At 40.0% G+C, this 20,480-nt stretch overlaps 1 protein-coding gene across 4 annotated transcripts; it reads right to left on the bottom strand.

Moving 5' to 3' along the window:
* Positions 1 to 13,907: 13,907 nt before the first annotated feature.
* Positions 13,908 to 19,441, bottom strand: asb6 (ankyrin repeat and SOCS box containing 6). 4 transcript variants are annotated; one of them, XM_062417778.1, is made up of 7 exons: positions 19,417 to 19,441; positions 18,871 to 19,007; positions 18,505 to 18,686; positions 16,859 to 16,965; positions 16,634 to 16,742; positions 16,460 to 16,546; positions 13,908 to 15,126 (listed from the first exon to the last, which is right to left on the bottom strand). In XM_062417778.1, exons 2-7 carry the CDS (start codon positions 18,978 to 18,980, stop codon positions 14,405 to 14,407), a joined length of 1,317 nt encoding a protein of 438 aa, XP_062273762.1. In that variant the 5' UTR covers positions 18,981 to 19,007; positions 19,417 to 19,441; the 3' UTR covers positions 13,908 to 14,404. The 4 variants fall into 4 exon arrangements, with proteins under 4 accessions (XP_062273762.1, XP_062273761.1, XP_062273763.1 ...); XM_062417777.1 differs by lacking the exon at positions 19,417 to 19,441 and adding an exon at positions 19,389 to 19,416; XM_062417779.1 differs by lacking the exon at positions 18,871 to 19,007 and having other exon boundaries at positions 19,417 to 19,438.
* Between the last annotated feature and the right edge of the window lie 1,039 nt (positions 19,442 to 20,480).

Raw genomic sequence — 20,480 nt, 5'->3', positions numbered from 1 at the left:
TCGTTTGTTTCCTAACTGAAGAAATATGTATGTCTTTAGTTGAGATTCCTACTTGATTCGTGTAGACTGTGTTCATAGCGCTCCATGTCTTCCCAGTAAGGGCATGGATTTGCAACACTCATCTTTCCTTGCCACGCCCTCACATAGACATTGTCCAATGGGAGGGAGGCGGTGCTCCTGTTATACGCAAATATCACTACTAGCCTCATTCAGAATGCACGTAGGAGCGGGCATGCTGCATTTCACCAAATGTGTTCTGGGCTTTTTAAATCTCAGTGCGGACAAAAATCACCAGACTTTACTGCCCATGTAGAATAGAACAGAATAGAATATAGTGGAGGGCAATAGAATATAATGGATAGAATGAAGACTGGTCAAGAAGAATAGAATGGATCAGAACATAGTGGAGAGGACGAAAGGAAAGACAGAATATAATATAATAGGAAGCAATAGAATAGAACAGAAGAACAAGGTTTAAAATAGAATAGAACAGAGTATAATAGATATAATAGATTAGAACTGAATGTAGTGGAGGCTGCTATATAATAGAATGAAACAGAACTGAACAGCATAGTAGAGAGAAACAGAATATCAAACTTACCAATGGAGCTACAAGTAAATTCAAATTTAACTTCAAACAGCTTTCCAGAGTGATGAATGAAAGACATGTTGTAAATGACGGCAAGCCAAAGTAAAATAAGTCAGCACCACACTGTAAAACTAGACAGAAAAAAAGCAGAATATAAGTAATGGAGAATAAACAAGTAAATGGGGTGAAAACCAGACAACTTTGGCTCGTGCATTTGAAAATGTCAACATTTTCCACTTTCCTCAGATCCTTTGGATGGCTGTTCCATGAAGCACACAGCGTCTGAGGCTTCTCGGCGCTGGTGCTTCTCTCCAAGAGGCATACACCCTAACCCTAACCCCCAAGTTACACAGAAGGGAAGAGAAAGAAAGGAGATCTGTGCTACAGAATGTGTTCTAATGTGCTACACTTTACTTTAAGTATAACTACAATATATACTGTACTAACTAACATATATTTCCTCAAAAGCCAATTTAGTATGCTCATATGCACATACCGCACACAGACATACAGTAAATTATGAATGTTCTGTCTGAACCTGACAATGATGTCATTAGAACTGCCTCTGATAATAGAAATATTGTCACGAGGTAAAAGCTCTTTGTAGAGAGATTATCTGTCATCCGTGCCGCACATCTGTTTGTGTGTATACACACAGATGGCTGACATCATACTGAACACCTGGATATGACTTTGATTTCCTGCCAAATAGGTGAATCAGGAGGACAGCCAGTATTATGGTTATCATGCTCTGATAATGGTGTAAATTGGAGCCTGACATGTGTGCACACTCAGGAATTTAGTTTTAATGGCAAAGAGCAGATTGATATGTTTTATGGTACAAAATGATATGGCATAGCATTGTAGCATATGGCATGGTTCAGTACTTTGTAGTATAGTATTGTACAACCTAGCACTAATGAATAACTTAGCTCAGTTTTATAAAGTATGTTTAATGATATTAATTAAGGAATATGCTGAACTTCTGGTGTAAAATGTGTCCAAAGTGTTAAAAGAAACATGTACAGAAAAGTAGATGGCAAGTAAATGTAATGGTAACTTGGCTCCATGCTGTTATAGTATTCCCATATTTCAATCACTTGATCTGAGTAATAATGAAATAAAGATTCTTGATTGTTAGCACTGCCTTAATGCAAACAGCATCAAGTGTAGAGGTTGGGTAGAGGGTATAGTGTTGTAACGTCTGATGCTGGTTAGTGTAGTTTAGTGCAAAGGTCACTAATAGGCGGGCCGCAGTCCGGATCCGGACTGAGACTCCATCCTATCCGGACCCGGGCCTGTAACTGATGAAATATTGAGGATTGTTACATTTTGTCCAAGCATTTCCATTTTAACAGGCACAGTTTATCCAGCTATTACGGTAAAAGTGGAGTGGAAACTCACAGATTATTGTGCATAGACTTGCAGTGAGATACACACGGAGAAAAGAGGAGAGACAGAGAGGTGGCAGATAAGAGCTATTTCACATGGCATGCTCAAAAGCGGACAATGAAAATAGGGCTTTTAATCCAGAATGGACAGAAAGCTAAATGTTAATCCTTCCAGAGACCAGCTCAAGACCTGTATTTCTCATATGTTCTGAGACAGTGGCCATTATTAAAAGCAGCAATGGTAATGCCACTATGAGACAAAGCATAACACTTTTTAACAAATATGCCCACTCAAATCAGCAGTGAGTTACTGAAAAATAACAAAGACATTATGATGTTCCGGACCTTCACTTGAGGACATTTTCACAAATAGGACCTAAGTGAATTTTAATTGAATACCCCTGGTTTAGTGTATATTACAGTATATTGTATACTGTAGTATTATAGAGTGAAAGTGACATTTAGCACAAAACTACATATTTTGAAACATCTTTCAGTGTTTTTTCTAATAATGATAAATGTCATTGTAATTCTTGTAACAATACATTTAAAAAAAATTCAATAGGGGGTTACATGCCACCTTTAGAGCAAAAAGGATGTAAGTCCCCCCTGTAAAAGCAGTACATTCTTTTAAATCTCTTCTTAAGACTGATCATATGGCTTTCTCTTAACAGCTGGTATTTGTTACTAGTTCAATTTTTTACATGGGATCTTGGGAATTGTTTTTATTATTTGCTATTTGTCATTTGTATTTATTGCATTGCACTTTATAACCTTGTTTTGTTATTGTAATATGCTTAATAACATTGTTTATGAAAGGTGCTATACAAAAAACATTATTATTGTTCAGTTTTGCATATTATGTTTTGAATTAAGTGATGCATTAGGGCTATCAGACTAAAGAGCAACACTAGGGGAAAAAGTAAGGGGAATGTGCAAAAATGTCACAATGAAAAAAAAGCAAAAGCAAAAGCAAAAACAACAATAACATCAACAACCGTAGAGTAGATTATATTGAGCATCCCTGGAGAGAAACTACAACCTACAACCTTCAGTCTGAGAAGAATGAAAGAACCAAAGGTCAGACAGAAAGTCAAATGAGTCAGTTCTGAAGATGTTGCTATACTTGCACTCACGCATGTTAACTTGAGGAATATGACAGTGAAAGCTTTACTGGTGAAATGTAAGAAGACATATGATATTAATAGAGATATTATGGGTATTCATTTGGCCAGTCTTTTATTACTATTGAAAAAGAACAACTCTCTGTTTGAAACTAAATATCAGTTGAAGAGAAACCAGATTGTTATTTAAAGGTTACATTTTATTGAAAATTGCTCTATGTTAAGATGATAAATACAGTCAATACATAATAATCATCATTATTTAGTAAACAGAAACAAGCTGACTGGGATTTTTAAACCAGTAGGGAAGATAGTAGGCATAGTATGTATACATAGTGCATCACCAACAACAACCAGCAGATGACTTTTAGAGCACAGCTGTACACAGGAAGACCCTGTCAATCATCAGTGACAACACACATCCCCTCCACCCGGAGTTTGAGTTGCTCCCCTCAGGGTGACGCTAGAATACCCCTGGCAAAGAAAAAGATCTACAAGGGTTCTTTCATCCCTAATGCAATTAATGTGGTTATCCAACTACAGTTAACTCAAATACGGGAGTGCAGGCTGTGCACCATGGGTATGAATGCACTGATTTGGTACAATTGAGAGATCTTTGTTCTGTTAATGTGATGTTTTCATCATGCTGACATGTTCGTGTATATATTTTAATGGGTGAGACCAAGGACAATTTTCTTCTATTCTATTCTATTCTATTCTATTCTATTCTATTCTATGCTATTCTATTCTATGACTATTCCCTGAGCCTAATAGTGTGCAAACCTATTAACTGCAAAAATGACAATAAAATGACATTTTCAGATAACTGTTATCCTTTATCTTTTAACTCATTGAACATTAAATATTCATGAAACTAAAAAAGCAAAAACAAATTAATATTCATCTTAACAACATACATGTAGCCTGATGGTTACTCTGTGATGAAAATAGATGCTATGAATGTTCATTTATATACCATTTAATAATAATTAAATTAAATTAATAATTTAATATAAGGTAAGTATCAAGTAGGATGTTGTGTATACAATGTGAAGTTTGCACTTTAAAACTGAGATGAAATAACTACTGTTATTATTATTATTATTATTATTATTATGCAACTTTTATTTGCCAATGATTTGTTTCTTTAGTTTTTTCTCCATACTGCTACATTCCAATCCCATTACTATTGACACTTAAAACCCTTGAAACTCAAATTATGACTGTGACTGCAACTTGGATTTTCATTTTCGTCATTTTTTTAGGTATTTAGAATAGTACAGTATAGTATAGTATAGTATAGTATAGCATAGTTCTTTTAGTGTTGTACTGTAAAGTGTTGTACTAGTAGTAATCCAATTTAACAGTTCTGTAATAACTTGTGAAAGTTACAATTCTGCATTGTTGAGGACACTTTATGAAAGAGGTGTTCGTTCATGTGCATATAGTGGTTTATGAGGCTGCTATATTGGATTGTGTTATATTGTAAGGTGTTTCTGATATGTTCACTGCTCCATATATCTAAACAAGGTGAAACAAAATGTAGAAACCTCTTCTAATATCCTGCCTTGCAGTTTTAACAGAACTGAGTTAACACACAAACAACTAAAACTTCACAAATCCTTAAAATCTAAGTGGTGTAAGTTCAGTGTTTATTTTAGCTGGTATATTTGGGCTGTGTTTTTAATGGTGAGAAACATGGTATGGAAGTCATCTCTATCTGAATTTGGCTGAACAACACATTGTTTTAGGCCAACCCTACTGAAAGTTACAATGGAATTATTGCAGTATTTTTTTTAGGGGAAAAGAAAGAGAACTAAGAAACTAAGCTCTCTAGTGAAAGACTTAGGATATTTACACATATTGTTTAAGAAGAGAACACTCTTGCACATACAGAACCAGTCAAAAGTTTGGACACACCTTTCCATTCACTTGAAGAAGAAAGTGTGTCCAAACTTTCGACTGGTACTGTATAATATATACAATTAATAAAGAGAGCGCTAACAGATTAAAGCTTAAAATTTCATAGTTTGAAATATTAGCAGGTATCATTTTGCAAAACAAAATTTGAAATGTTCTTATACTTACCTGAACCACGGACCTCATTTCCTGCTGAAACTGAAACTGAAACTCCTGTGGCCAGAATTCTTTCAATTTTGTTGTAGAGATTTTGGGGCAACAAAGTGAACAAGCTGAAATAAAGCAGAAGTCATAAAACTCCAATGGTGGAAATACTTTTCATTTGTTTGTTTGAAATCAGAAACATATCTTTTCAACTCAAACAAAAACAATAAAACAGTTTGATATTTCACTGTTAAATGATTAATTAGCTATGTAATATGAGCTGAAAACAATCAGTAATGGAAGATGCTAATTTGATAATTCAACTCATTCTAATCTGACCTTTTTTTCATACATAAACTATGTTTCTAAACATCCTCAGTATTTTTCGTCAGTCAATTCAAGACCCTTTGTGTTAATAAATTACTTTAAGTGCAACATTTACTGCCAGAAACCCTGTACAAGGGATTCAACCCCGCCCATAACCCGCTCCTTCCTAATTGCACTTGTGCTGCTTTGCTTATTAAAAAATATCTTGTTTTTGAGTTGGTGGACAAGTCCTTAAAGAAAAGAATCTCAGTTAAACAAAGAGAATTCAGTCTTTCCATAGAGTGTCCGCTTAAATACAGAGCTGAGATATGCAGCTCCGTAGAAGATGCACACAATTACTTCAGAGGCGGGGTGCTTTATTTACATATGCAATATGCATAAGCAAGGTTACTGTGAGGGTGAAATAACCGCGAGATAGAAGGAGAGAAAGAAGGAGGGGTTTTGGTATGTGTGTGTGTGTGTCTGTGATGTGTGTGCGTATGTGTTTGTGTGTGTGGAGAGAGGGTGCGTGGGGTATGTGGAAGAGGAGCGGGGGGTGGGGGGGTGCAGAAAATTGGTGTTATCAATATTTAACCAACCCTTCCAGCATATTTATGGCAGACAATAGAGCAGACATGCAGCTGTCTCATGTGAGTGGAAGTGTATTTATTACAGACTGAAATCGAGGCTGTAAATAGTTGTTCATTGATATATCCCTGCTACACTTGCATGGAATTGGGGATGAGCCCACCACTTGGTACACCGCTCCAATAGCTGATTCTTGTTAAAACAAACTATTAACATACTGTATCTACTAATTGTTCCTCACAACCCTGAGTGCATCACACATATTCATTAAAGAGCTATTTCTACATATGGCAAGCAGATGTATGTAATTCAATCAGTTACAAAAGGGGGGAAAAAGAGCCCGAAAAACTATGGAAAGAGGGAGAAGAAATAAAATGTCTGGAGTTTTTTTTGTTTTCTTCACAGACCCATGGCCTCTCAGAAAATGTTTCCATGTGTTGTGTCTGAGCACACTGAGAGCAAAGAAGGAAAACATTCTCTCCTCCAAACCACATGCAACAGATTCTTTCTGAAGCCAAATAAATCAACACTGTGTTTCAGATCATGTGACACTTTTTGTGCTTTGTGTTATTCCCAACATATCCTGTTTCAACCCCCCCCCCCATACTCCAACGCTCTCTCACACACGCGCACAAACACGGCACACACACGTACGCAAGACAACACATGCACATTCAGAGTTTCCATTTCCTGTGCGTAAGATCACCTGTACAGACAGAATGGCGTGCTCCAGTGCGACATGCTCAGGCAGGAAAACAGGAAAGGGAGTTCAAGGGTGTCCAACATGAAATACTCACAGAGTTAGGGGAAACCCAGAGCTCGTGGCAGTGCTCCAGTTTTTCTGAAGACAGTAAGTAAAGTTTCACTCGTGCACTTTTTTTCCTCTTTTTGCTTGAGCACTGCCATCATGTGCTCTACTTTTGCTTGTGCAAAAATTGTTTCAGAAATGTTAAACATCTGTCTGCAGTGCATACGTTTTCAGTACAGGTTAATGGGATCATACAGCATGCATACAGTATACTTTTGGAACACATGTTGCCTTTTTAAAGTAACATTTGAAACGTTGTGACATTATTGGTGCAACTTTCATGAATGTATATAGTATATTTAGCTAGCAGCTGGTTAGCTTAGCAAATTATTAAGACTGGAAGATAGAGGGAAACAGCCACCTACCAGCTAAAACTGGCTAATTTACATGCTATATCTTACACTATTTGTTTGATCCATACACAATTTTAAATCTTGAGTGAATGAAATGAATGTGTATTTTTCAAAAAGTGTAACTACTCCTTTAAGCGTTCCATATTTCTCAGCTATTACTGACATACTCTTCTCTATCCATCCTCTTTTCCCTTTAATCTCATCCACAGGTTTTACTTTGCATTTGCTATTGTTACCATGTAGTTCCTGCTATATGTGACATGCCATACTGATCAATGGCCCTGTTCTCTGTGGGGTAACACAGTATTCTCCTGTGCATCTGACAGCCATCCCCAGCCCATTTACTGTCAAATGGGCTCCACTCTCTTTGCCTGAGCTCAGATGCAGATTTATGCCAGAGCAATGCCGGTTCTTGCATATTAGATGAAAGCCTTGTTTGCATATACCCGCTCTCTCTCTCTCCCCCCTCCCCTCCTCCTCCTCCCCTCTTTCTCTCTTTTCCTTTTTTCTGAGGCGTCACTTTAATATGTATGCAAATGGGCTGCGCTCCACGGGCAGATATGTGTGGAGTCCTGTCCTGCAGTCAGGAGGTGTAGGAGAGATTGTGTTTGTATTTATGAGGCATGGGCCCTGCCGCTCTTGGGAGAAAAACGCTGCGAGTAGTGTGATGGAGGCTCTGCAGTGCAGGCAGAATGCAGATATGCCAATAACAGAGGTCATGGTTGTCACTAATGATAAGAGAAGACAATTAGACAATAGCATAGCTGTAATGTAACCCCCCTTACACCCTGCATATGCACACACACAAACAAACACACAACAAGCCCTCATACCCTTGCTCTGGCATGAAGAGCGGAGCAAGCCAACGAGCTGAGGAGGAGACGCTTCTTCTGGAATGTTCTATTTATTGCGGCGGCTCCTCTCCTCAGCTCTCGACTCGGATGGGGAGTCCTGGGTGATTGGTGTGGGTAAAAGACCAATCTATTGATCCTGCGCATCCCTCAGGGGGTGAGGATCACTGTCAGGGGCTGAGGCAGAGGAGACAAGGTCAGGTCACTTATGAGAGAGGCACCCTTAACCCATTTCATCAGTCTGATGCTTCCCAGACAGGCCTCAAAAGCCTGTGATCAATAATGTCCCTGGAACAGCAGAAACAGAAATAAATGAACAACATATAGTACCAGTCAAAAGTTTGGACACACTTTCTTAATCAAGTGAATGGGAAGGTGTGTCCAAACTTTGACTGGTGCTATACGTCGCTCGTTCTCCTATGCCGTGGCTAGAACGATCTTTATTTTAGCATGTGTGCTGGAAAATTTACTGCTACATGTATGTGTTACGAAATCACAGGAAAGATCTAGTTTCAAATAAAAGGAATTAATTTCAGATGTGTATTGTAAAGTTATAGGAAAAACCTTACTTACAAACCTTACAAATAACAATGAATGTTGAGTATTATGTTCAAAATATAATTATATCTTGGCTTGGTGCCAATCAGTGATCTACTAAGGCAACACACACACGCACACACACACACACACACACACATCCCCTTCCTCCATCATGAATAAACCATACTGTGTCTATGAGTCATATACCACCCCCACATCCCTCTAACCCACTCCCCCTATTCAGCGCTGCTAGAGTAAAAACGCTAATTAACGTGATGGCTAGCTCCAGCTCCTGTCAGCAGCTTGTGGGGGCCTCTCAACCAGCCAGGCTCCACTGGTCTCTGGTTTTAGCAGCTCTCTCCCCAGCCGCCATCTCTGGAGAACCGGGGCCCCTCATTCATATTCAGCCCCAGTCACAGGCACCTGGAAGCAGCCAGCACCACCACCTCCACCACCACCTCCACCACCACCTCGCAACCCCCATAGTGTCTATCACCAGCCCCCCAGTTGAGCCCACCTCCTGTCAATGCTGGATCCCCCCACTGCTGGTAATAATTTAAAAAAAAGAAGAATAAAAAAGAAAGACACCCACAACACCCACCCATTTACCCCACCCATCCACACACTCACACACACAATTATTTTTTTCAAACTACAACCCAATTGGAATACAAGCCCAAGCTGACTCCATTTAGGAGATGTGAACGCTAGAAACTCCATCTAGGAGATGACACAACCCAACGGATGGGTTGAATCACCCAACGGTAGAGAGAGAGGGTGTGTGTGTGTGTGTGTGTGTGTGTGTATGTGAGAGAGAGAGAGAGAGAGTGAGAGAGAGAGAGAGAGAGAGAGAGAGAGAGAGAGAGAGAGAGAGAGAGAGAGAGAGAGACAGAGAGAGAGAGAGACAGAGAGAGAGAGGGAGAGAGAGAGAGAGAGAGAGAGGAGCTGCATGCTTTGGTGAGACTAGCTCGGTAACCATGACAACGCAGCCGGGAGAGCAAGAAACAGGAACATACAGAATCTGTTTCTGCTGAGACTTGCACATGTGGCACAGTGCTGCTTTTCCTTCGAGAAGAAATGAAGGGGAGGTGTGTGTGTGTGTGTGTGTGTGTGTGTGTGTGTGTTTCTGTGTGTCTGTGTGTCTGTATGTGTGTGTGTTTAGGCCCTTATGAAACATACATGCCCGCTGCCTCTCCAACCAAACTCACTTGCCTGCTCCAGTCACTGAGTGAGTCACAAAGATATTATGGTGCAACTGAAGCACACAAACCAGTGTTTAGTGGCAGGTCTTTTCTTTTTTTCCTCCAACTGCTGCATATGGTGATGTGCAGGCGTCCCATATGAAGAAAGAGACATAAAATACAAAACATAAAGGCGAGCAAAGACTACATTTTCCCTCTGCAGCCGTTGTTTTTCGCCTATTTTCTCTCCCTGTGCCTCTACGCCGCTCCCCTTCTGCCTGTCTTTTCTCTTTCCTCTTGCTCCCTCTTTCTACAGGCTCAGTCTAACCTCCCCCTCCCCTTTCCTCAAGGGAATAAAGGTCGTAACGCAAATGATTACTCAAACCCGAGTTGCCATAGAAACGCAGTCATGTGACTAGAGCAGGCATGCATAGACCACAACAAAGAGGTGGATCAGGAACCAGCGCTGGAAAGAGCTGTAGCTCGCCTTACTGGTGCCTCAGTGCATTTCACTCAAATTCAGGCTTTAAAAATAGTTGAGCAGCATGAAGCGCAGGAGAGAAAGGCAGAGAAAACGACACTGAAAAAGAGCTAGAAGAGAGACTGTAATGAACTAGGCTGTAACACTGCAGTGTGCCATATATTCTACCATTCACTAGCATACCAAGGGTGTGTCCTATTCATCATGTCTTTCTTGGAGGCAGAGCTCAGGCGCCAGTTGTCTGGAATTTCTGTGAAATGGCGTCAGTTGTAGAAGTGTAGAGGGTGGTGGATTTGTGTGCTTCTAAAATAGGAGTCGGAGTATGGAACTGTAACTTTTTGGTGCACTACGCTTTCAAATCATCCCCCTGTCAAAGAGCAAAAACAGTTAATGCTTGTGTGTAGCAGTATGCTTACTTGTCTTGTTGGAGATTCAGGTTTAGAAGAAAAAGAGACACTTAAGCTTAACAAAATACTGCCAGTCTATGATGAAACACATTCAGGGTTGGTATGTAACCAATATAACATCTAAGAGATGTCACTGGCAAAATAGTGATACAAAAATAAAAAAAAAACAGAACAAAAGTAGAAGAAATGACATGATTTAATCCTTAAATCTCAACATATTTCCCCCAAGTGAGTAAGAAAGCAAACAAAAAACATAGAAAAGCCTTAAATATGATCTCAAAGCTTAAAGCTGTATGAAACTGTACAGACTGTTAAGCACAAGAGTCAGTATGTGTCAGTCTAAAGCAGGAACCAACACCTGGAGTGGAGGGAGAAGGTGGCCTGTTCCAACAGGATTCAGTTATCCAGCATCCAATCCACCCCCACTGAGATTAGTCCTCTGCCCTGGCTGAACCCAGCGACCTGTGACCATCTCTCAGATCTCAGAGACCAACCCCCCCCCCCCCCCCCCCCCCCCCCCCCCCCCACAACACACACACACCCAGTTAAAGCTCCACATTTAATAATCACCATAATCTTATGGGAGATAAAATAGGTTATCTGTAAGCCAATGTAAGGACAAAATGTATTGATATCCAGCAAAATTGTCCTTTAATTCTTCTTAGTATTAGCAGCCATTAATTTTGGTGCACTCCATCAACACGAGCAGAGCAAAAGGACTGGGTACATTTTTTTCTGATGAAGTCACCACATCTGCGGTTATGAACACTTGGTACTGTGTGTTTCAGCGTCTACGCTCGCTTTCGCTCTTGCTCTCCCTCTCTCCCACACAAGCTCAATTCCATGCTTGCCTTCACACCAGCAAACACATACTGTAGAGTTCGTAGATGTATGCGACACAAACGCATATAAACACAATATCTAAAAGGGGGGCGTGAGCGTTGTGACCCCCTTCACTGACTGCTGGCCATTTCTCTCAAAGTCCACCTCAACTCCCATGAGGTTCCAGGCAGCAGCTGAGTGTTCAGTGATGTCTGCAATTATCCCATGTCTAGACAATGTCTAGTGAAAGACAAGGAGATTCACATTCTGCACGGGCTGCGCTCTAGAAGAAAAGGCCCAGAATAGACTACAATGTCTTTTAGTTGGTGACGTGGTGGTGAATGAAAAGGTTAGGGCCAGACAAGGAACTCAGCTGACAAGCATCAACATAAACAAACAAAAAACAGCATTCACTTGTAATTGTAGTTCATTTCAATTTAGTTTTTATTAACTAAATATATAAGAAAAAAGTTATCTGGGTTTATGTTCATGATACACAGGGAGGGAAAATGCAGCTCAATATTCCTTCAAATAAGTTAATTTCTTTCTTGTTTATGAGCCTAGTGACTCTAAATGACTTCTAGTTTGAATTAGTTGAATCAATGAAAGTTTTGTTGGCGCATCGTTGAAAACATTTAATCTACTATGTGCTGTTATATGTGCGTGTGCTGCATTTCATTATTAAGTACATGAACCAGGCTCCCATATACTTTAGTCTGCGGTGCTGAAGATCAGACGCAAACAGAGATGATGGAGTCAGGGACTAAGAAGAATGGTGAATGGAAAATAACACACACACGGTGGTTGAATGTGTGAAAAGTTTACATTAAAAAAATTAAAGAGTTCAAAGAATTCATTTTAAATAAACAGAACATAGCATGCGTGAGAGTTAATTTCAAATAGCTAAAGATCAGTTTGTAAATGATTGCGATTACTTTGTAGAAGTAATGAAGCATGAAAAAGTGTTTGCTGCCCAACCGAAAACCCTTTAGATTTTAGTTTTTAAACATAAAACTTTCAAATTGGTATTACATTATTATCTCAGTATCTCATTTTGGAATCAACTCTACTGTGCGAAAAAAAAGATGATTTGAAGAAACTAAAAAGAAATACAAAACAAGTAAAAACACGTCGAAGCTCAACGCAAAGGTTGAAAGATACAGTGGGCTGCAGTGAAAGAAAAGGCTATGAGAGAATGAGCAGGTGTGGTGGGAAAGACCCATGGGCTTCAGGGAGAGAATAGATCAATAACTAATTTCAGTACCAAGCTTCACTCGCACTGTTTTCCAATAAATGCTGGATGGAAAGTACTGGCTTAGCCCTCCCCCCACTATCTCTATTCTATCACCTTCTACAAGCAGGGATTTGAGTCTATGGGAGAAGGTTGGGTTTTTTTTCAGTGTTGTGTGCTTGTTGGATGGGTGGATTCTGTTCCTACAGTGTGTATACTGTATAAATGTAATCCAACATTGCCATTTCCATTTCCATGTGTCCTCCATGAACGCTCCCACATCCAGTCCACATATGTCGTCTCTGTATCTTTAAAGTAGAGGCTTTTTTTCCCCATCCACTGTTCTGCCTCCTGCAACCCCCTCCCTCCCTCTCTCCCTCATTCGACCAGGGCCAGTGTTGAGGTTTTGTCAAGAGTATGCAGGGAGATTCAGACAGACAGGAGAGTGAAGCGTGTGTCATGCAGGGCTGCTGCTGCTGCTGAGGCTCTTCTCCTCAGAGGCTGTGACCTAGATAACCAAGAGGAGCTGGAGCGCCTGCAAGCCTTGGAGCCACTCCAGCTTCAGCAATGTCAGGAAGGGGTTAGTTGTGTAACACAATGTCCTATTTAGTTTGCTTGTCACACACATGGACGCAAACACATATGTACCCTATGGTGTTCCTGTACAATCACAGTATGATTCCTGTGAGCATGGTTTGTTTATTACTGCAGACGGGATGCACAGAATCGCTTTGGTAAATGTGAGGGAGTGAAAGATGGGAAAGGAAGGGGCCCTAAATTCATCTGAATTTAAACATAAGCATTAAGAATGCTTGGTAAAACTTTCCACGCCAGCAGCCACTGCAGCTACATTATGTCACAGTGAAAAAACATGTCAAAACGACCACAGGCATACTCTTTCTGCAGTGTTGTCGTCCACAAATCTAAAGATTTTAATTATTTATTTAGCAAAGACACCACTAATGTCTACTGTACAAATGCAAGCTAAGGGTAAATGTATAGCACCATTTACATTATTCCCCTATAACAGGTAGCCAGTGAGTGCAATGAAGTGATATGCAGCACTGCACTGCCACTACCTGGTCAGCTACAAAACAGTAATCTGTTGACAAACAGAAAATAATGCCAAACTGCTTTATACCACTATCAGGACACTGTGAGTGAGACACACGTCTTTTTTATTTGTACATCTTCATGCTAAGCAAGACGATACACAAATTCCACAATATATCACCATCACATCATGTTGAGGAGATGAAATATAAATGGCTTCTACTGCGCTGGAAACAAATTTAAAAGGCTGCACTGTGAATAACTAAATCTTTGAACCTGACATCTGGGCTGCTTGTGATGTGCAAGAGCAACACTGCCATCTGGTGGCTGTTATTTGGTACTGCAACTTCCTTTATACAATACGGTTGAGCCAGCTGAGCAGCTGTTTAATCACAACAGTGACGACTCAAAGGCTGATTGCACAGACATAACTTTGAATCTGGTAGTAAACACACACAAGTGTCTGTATATTTGGCACAGACAACACACGATAAGGATTTAATAAAGGCCTTGGTGGTTTGTTAGGTTGTCAGGTTGCATTTAAGGATAAGTGCACAAATTATTAGAGGCCTGTTCAGTCTTACATTTCAGATCAGGGGTATAACAACAAAATCATCAGCGCTGGCTACGCTGAGGCTTGAAGCAGTCCCAGCCAGGCTTTGGGGTGTATGTGTGCTCAGGAAGAAGAAAGTCTTTCAGTCTGTCTGGTAATGGCAAAGCTTTGACTTTGTCTTCCAGTGGCCAGGGCTGTAGGTGGCTCCTTATAAATGTCCTGCAGAGGCACCGCAGAGCAGGAGGGCTTGCGTAATGCTCTACTACCTGGCTGTGCAGGTCTAGCAAAGCCTGAGTATAGGGGTGAGGGTCCTGCCCAGCCGCAGGGAGCTCCAGCCTGGAAGGCAGATTCAGTGTAGGGGCGTTTACCTCCGCTAAGTCAAGCAACACCTCAGCCTGCTCAAGGAGCTCAGAGGCATGACTTTGATCAGAGCACTGCTGCAGGGCTGTTTGGAGCCGCTGGAAAAGGAGGCTGTCAAATGACCAACAGCAGTTGACATGATAGGTACAAACCAAAGAGGCTCCACTCTGGATTAAGAGCACAGCCAAAGGGAAGAGCAGGTCAAAGTGCTCCAGGCTCGTCTGGGTCAGCGAGGGCTCGCCATCTTCGTTTAGACAGCAGCTGGGGTCCACACCGTGGGCCAGCAGGAGCTGTGTGGTTTTCAAGCAGAAGCTGCCGATCTCAGCAGCATCCTCTACATTGGCCTCAAGAGCCTCCTTAACCAGAAACACCAAGGAGGACTCAACAGTTTCACCATCTACAGTAGCAGCATTCACATCAGCACCTGAACAAAGGAAGGCATCACTCAGAACTACATTTGTAATCAATTAGTCAATAGATCCTACTTATCAATTACTTTTTTTGACAGTGTAATCATTTACCATTTATGAAACTAACAAAACTACTGAATATTTACTTTATTAACAGCGTTTCTGCTGCTTTTCTGTGTTTCAAATCATTGTAAACTGAATGCTCTCTGGTTTTTGACTGTTGCTCAGACATAATAAGCACTAGAGCTAAAACATTCAAAGGGCAAAGTTGGGGAACAATGGTGAGAGGCAGATTATTTTTAATACAGAACTGTCAAATTCAAAGCAGCAGACAATGAAATATGGTGACTTTAACCTCTTAGTGTCTCTAAAACCTCTTGTTCCTACAATTCCCATCTCAAAAGCATCTTTTATTTGACCCTCTGTGCCTGGCATATGTCCGTGTCTTACAATTACACACCTCTGCTTTGTAACCCATGGTCCCTCTTTTTTATTCCCCAAGGTCAAGTTGAGATACCCCTGATGACATCATCATGGCTATTTTCTCATTTGACAAAGCTCCTCCAGCCTATAATAGAGACTATTAATTTGAGTTGCTACTGACCATACTCAAAAAGAAGGACATTCTAACTAATTCTAATTTTAATTTCTAATCATTACTGCTTAAATACCGGGGGGTACATTTTTCATTTATGGCAGAAAGACATAGCACATGTCAAATAGGTTCTTTTAGTTGTCTGGAAGCTGCCTTTTAATGTACAGAAAGGTGTTTGCAGTCATCGCAGCAGAGACACTCATCCTGAAGAAACTAAATCTGTCTGTCCAACCATTTTGGAAAGACATTTTATTCAGCACTCGACTGAATAAAACACCTTCCTCATTACACTTGGAGGAAGTTCACTTTGACAGCACTAGTTTTGGTGTAGAAAAAAAAAAAGCTGTAAAAATTGCGACTGTCTTGTAGTGAGGAATATGAATGTCACTGGCATATATTTAAATATTTGGACTGAAGAGATTGCTGATACTGTAATACTGTGCTAGAAGACACTTTGCATCTTAGAAATTTTAGAAAAGTTAGACATTTTTCAGTGGTAGTTTCTTCATGCCTGGATCACAGGAATGGTTCTGCTCCATTTCCAGTTGAGTTAAAAACTGTACGTGCATATTTTATCCTAATAGTTGACAGTTTACTTTCATCTCAAAATGTGTACGGGCAAGCGGGTAGGAATGCCAACATTACGTTTCTGAATGCAGCGGGAGAGCTGTGATGCTGCTTGAAGAAGTTTTTTAATGACCGAAAGTGGACAAGAAGGCAGAGTGAGGATGACAGCTGTTTCACAGTCTTACCTCTCTCAAGCAGGAATTGGATGTTTTCTGTGTTGTTCACAGTGAGTCCATCACTGCTTGCCAAGGCATGGAGCAAAGGTGTTTTTCCTTTGGAGACAAGACCAAAACCATCACTTTCCTAAACAAATCAATTAATCAACGTTTTTTATATTAGCCTGGCCAACATATATCTACCATGTTTATCCCTTGCATTCACGTCAGCACCCAGGTCCAGCAGGGTGAGCAGGCAGGGCAGTCTCTCCGACTCCTCACTGGCAAGATCCAAGGGACTGCTCTCATGGATCTACCAAACAGATACAGAATATTAATCTCCACAAACTGGTAAGAAAGCAAGATGGACAAGGTGTGAACAAGAGAGTGCATACATAATTCTTTATTCGGTTTAATCGTTAGCCTTACCCTGTCCCTCTTTTCAATATCTGCCCCGTGACCGACCAGCAGCCTCACCATGTTTGGCTGGTTCCTCAAAGCTGCTATATGTAGTGGATTGTAGTAAGAAACTGGGTCTGGAGAGTGAAAGCAAACATCCCCATGGAAATGAAATATTAACAAGATAAATAATGTTCTCTTGCTAATGCTACAACAGTGGCATACAGCGTACATTATATATTCTGGCATGCTGGCCCTAATGGCTTGAAAGAGCCTAATTCCTTAATTTGGCAACATACAGTATAGGCTGCATTTAAGTAGTTTTCACAAGTGATGCGAACCGTACCCAAGTACACATGAACCGTACTAGAGACCAACATTTCAAGTTGGCCAGTGTTCACACCAATCAAATAAACTGGACTTTTGGGGTCAAGTGTACTTGGATCCAGGCCTGGGTCCCTGATGTGAAAACCTCCTCAGAAACATATTGAAACAACAGTTATCACAGAGAGGACATAAAATAACAAAAACACTGTTATTTGAACATCAAAAGGATTGAGTTACATCATGACAGACAAACTGAGGCAAGTGACAAGTTTGAAGCAATACTTTAGTTTCCTAGCAGGGATGCAAATAGGTGAAAAATGAGCATCGCTTCACTGGCAGAAAAAAATATCTATCATTGACATTTTTATTAAAGATGGATTGCAGGTATTACTTTTTTGTATGTTAAAGTAATTTAGGTCCCTATAAATAAAATATATATTGTGTTGTAGCTCAGTTCAGATGTGTGTGTTTTATAGTGTTTCTGTATTTGCAGAGCTTTTCTATTGCAGTGTGCAATGTGTTAACAATCAGGGCTGCAACTGATAATTATCTTCATTATTGAATAATCTTTTGATTATTTTCTTGATTAATCAATTAGTTCCTAATAAAATGTCAAAAAATGGTGAAAAATATTGATTCATGTTTCCAAAAGCCCGAGATGCATCTTTAAAATGACTTGTTTTGTTGCAACTTACAATCCACAACCCAAAGATCAGTTCACTACAGGAACTAAAAAACCCAGAAAATAAACACATTTAAGGAGCTGGAATGAGAAACTGGACATATTTTCTTTAAAAAAAGACTCAAAACAATTAATTGATTACCAAATAATTGGTAATTAATTTTCTGTCAAAAGATGACTTGGGAAAGAGAATAATAGAAACCTGGACATTTCTGCATGCTATGTGGGAGCATTTGTCAGTGCTAACTTTCTGGAAAGAGGCATTCAAGATATATGAAAGATTAATTAATCAGCCTGTGCCAGGATCCCTCAATTATGTCCCAATGGACTTTTTTTTTTATAACCAGAGGTCACCACAGCTGGGTTTGGCTGAGCTCTGACAGGTTTAGCAGTTTGCTAAAAGGGAGACCTACTCATACATATATATGGATGACTTGCTTATCATACATATGCAGTTCCTTGTTTATAGTGTAAGGCAGTTCAACTGTCATTATGTGCTCCTAATAAATAAAGCACACTTCCAGGTGATGCACCTGCTGATACAAGAAAGGTGCTAAATTTAGTGGACATTCAGCAAAATGGTCATATTGTGTCTTGAATTCAGGCAAATGTATTTTTACACATTTTTTAAACATTGAACCTTTGAACCTTTTTTTCAATTTCTCACCTTCAAAGTTTAGATCAGCACCATAGCGTAGAAGGATTTCAGCAGCGTACACCAGTCCCCGCTCTGCCATCTTGAACAGAGCGTAGCTGATGCCTTCCATAAACACTTCAGACTGGGACTCTCGCTCCAGAAGCTCCACCAGAGAGCTGCACAGACCACTCTCATCCTCAGGGCTTCTGACTCTGGACACAAGAGCAGAAAGTAGCCATATTTTATTCAAACTACAGGAAATGGTTATAATACGGCAGTGATTGTCATGTTGTGAGTAATTAAGCAATGTGTCATTCAATGTGTTCTTATCCTCTCTGGTGTAAAAATGCGAGCGACTCAGCTATATGAAACAAAAAAGTATGGCTTCAGTATTACCTGTCATCCTGGCTACCATTCCCTTCCTTTAGCCCAATAACACTCATCACAGCGTCCACCAGCGGCTGGTACTCATAGATAATCCGTCGAAACCCATGGAGGAAAGGCATGGCTCCTCCAAATCTTAAGTCAATACCCTAAAAACCCGCGAAACAAATGTACAAAGTAGAAACTGAGGGTGTTTTCATGAGTGAGAGATCACTCATATCTGGAGCTCCATCTCAGCTCAACTTGCTTAAAATTTTGAGTTAGCTGAGAAATATCTTCACGTCAAAAAACTAACATAGACGCTTTGCAATGCTTCAACAATATCACATTGTCCCTATTCATATATTCAGGGCTGTGTCATGTCTGCAAGTTCGACTCGTTAAGTTTGAAGAAAAAAGTTGTTAGCTAGCAGACAGACATTCAGCGTCACAGTTCAAGCTAGCATAGAAGGTTAATATATTCCCTCATTTACTAGCTACTTTTATATTATTCGTCAATGAAAGTGTTTGTGTAAAGCGACAAAAAAGCACCTCAGTTAAAACTCATTCAGATACTCACGCCAGTCGTTTTTCTTCAAAACAGGAAGTTTCCACCACGCCGACAGTGTTTTCAGTCCCCGGAAGAACACGGAAAGGTAACAAAGGTTCCTCTTTACGCGCTGGTCTTCAACAGCAGCTCGACCTCCCTGCACTAAACCTAATTTGTCCACTTTACAACAACAACAACAACAAAAATCGCCGATAAATCAGCAAGTAAACAAACATCTGTGGTATTTCTGCAGTTTTTAGTATACAATGACATAGATTACATGTTCTGGATGCAGAAGTTTCCCCCCCCCCAATGGATCATTGAACTTTAGAAACAATTAGGCGTGCCAGTTTTTCTTTTCAAAACGTGTAGACCTAATTTATTTTATATCCAAAGTAAAATATGTAGTCGAAAAATATTGTAACTGAAATTACTTTCAAACTGTACTGTAATCATAATAATTTGACTATTTACGCAGTTGGCCACTACTTCCAACAATGTTTTTATGGCACATCATGAAAATCTCAACACCATCTAGCAGTTCAGTACAAAATATAGGACCCCTGCAGGTTACTCACAACAACAACAGACTTAAAAGATGTCTTTCTAAATAGAACCCCCTATTTTGAACATGTATCTGACTGAATGAATGTCAGTAATTAATTTGCATTTTATTATATTAGATTACAGTATGCAATAAACCTTTTGTAACTGTCATGTTCTGTCATGTATTAAGCAAACTGCACTAACAAACGTTTTAATTATGTCCATTTCTTCCACAGATCAAGTCACTGATTAGCAGCTGGCATTGTTATTTCAGTCAAAGGGTCTTGGTGGAAGTATGTGTCCAACAAAATATTTCACCACCAGCACAAACAGTGTTTAAAAAATTACTTTTGTCCATATGGCACATTAGTCTAAGACAGCAGCTTTTGACAACTACTCCATTATGCTGACAGCATCTGGCTGCCAACAGTTGCCTTTGTCCTGTTTACAAAAAAAACCAAAACCCTGCTGTGCCTGGTTGTGGTGACAGATGGTTCACTTTGAGAACCATTGAAGAGTACACTCTTGCAAAAGATGTCACTTTAACA

Source organism: Scomber scombrus, chromosome 4, assembly GCF_963691925.1.
Source record: "Scomber scombrus chromosome 4, fScoSco1.1, whole genome shotgun sequence".
Lineage (NCBI taxonomy): Eukaryota > Metazoa > Chordata > Actinopteri > Scombriformes > Scombridae > Scomber > Scomber scombrus.
Note: the sequence above shows the minus strand (reverse complement) of the source record. Positions and strands in the feature narration are given on the sequence as shown.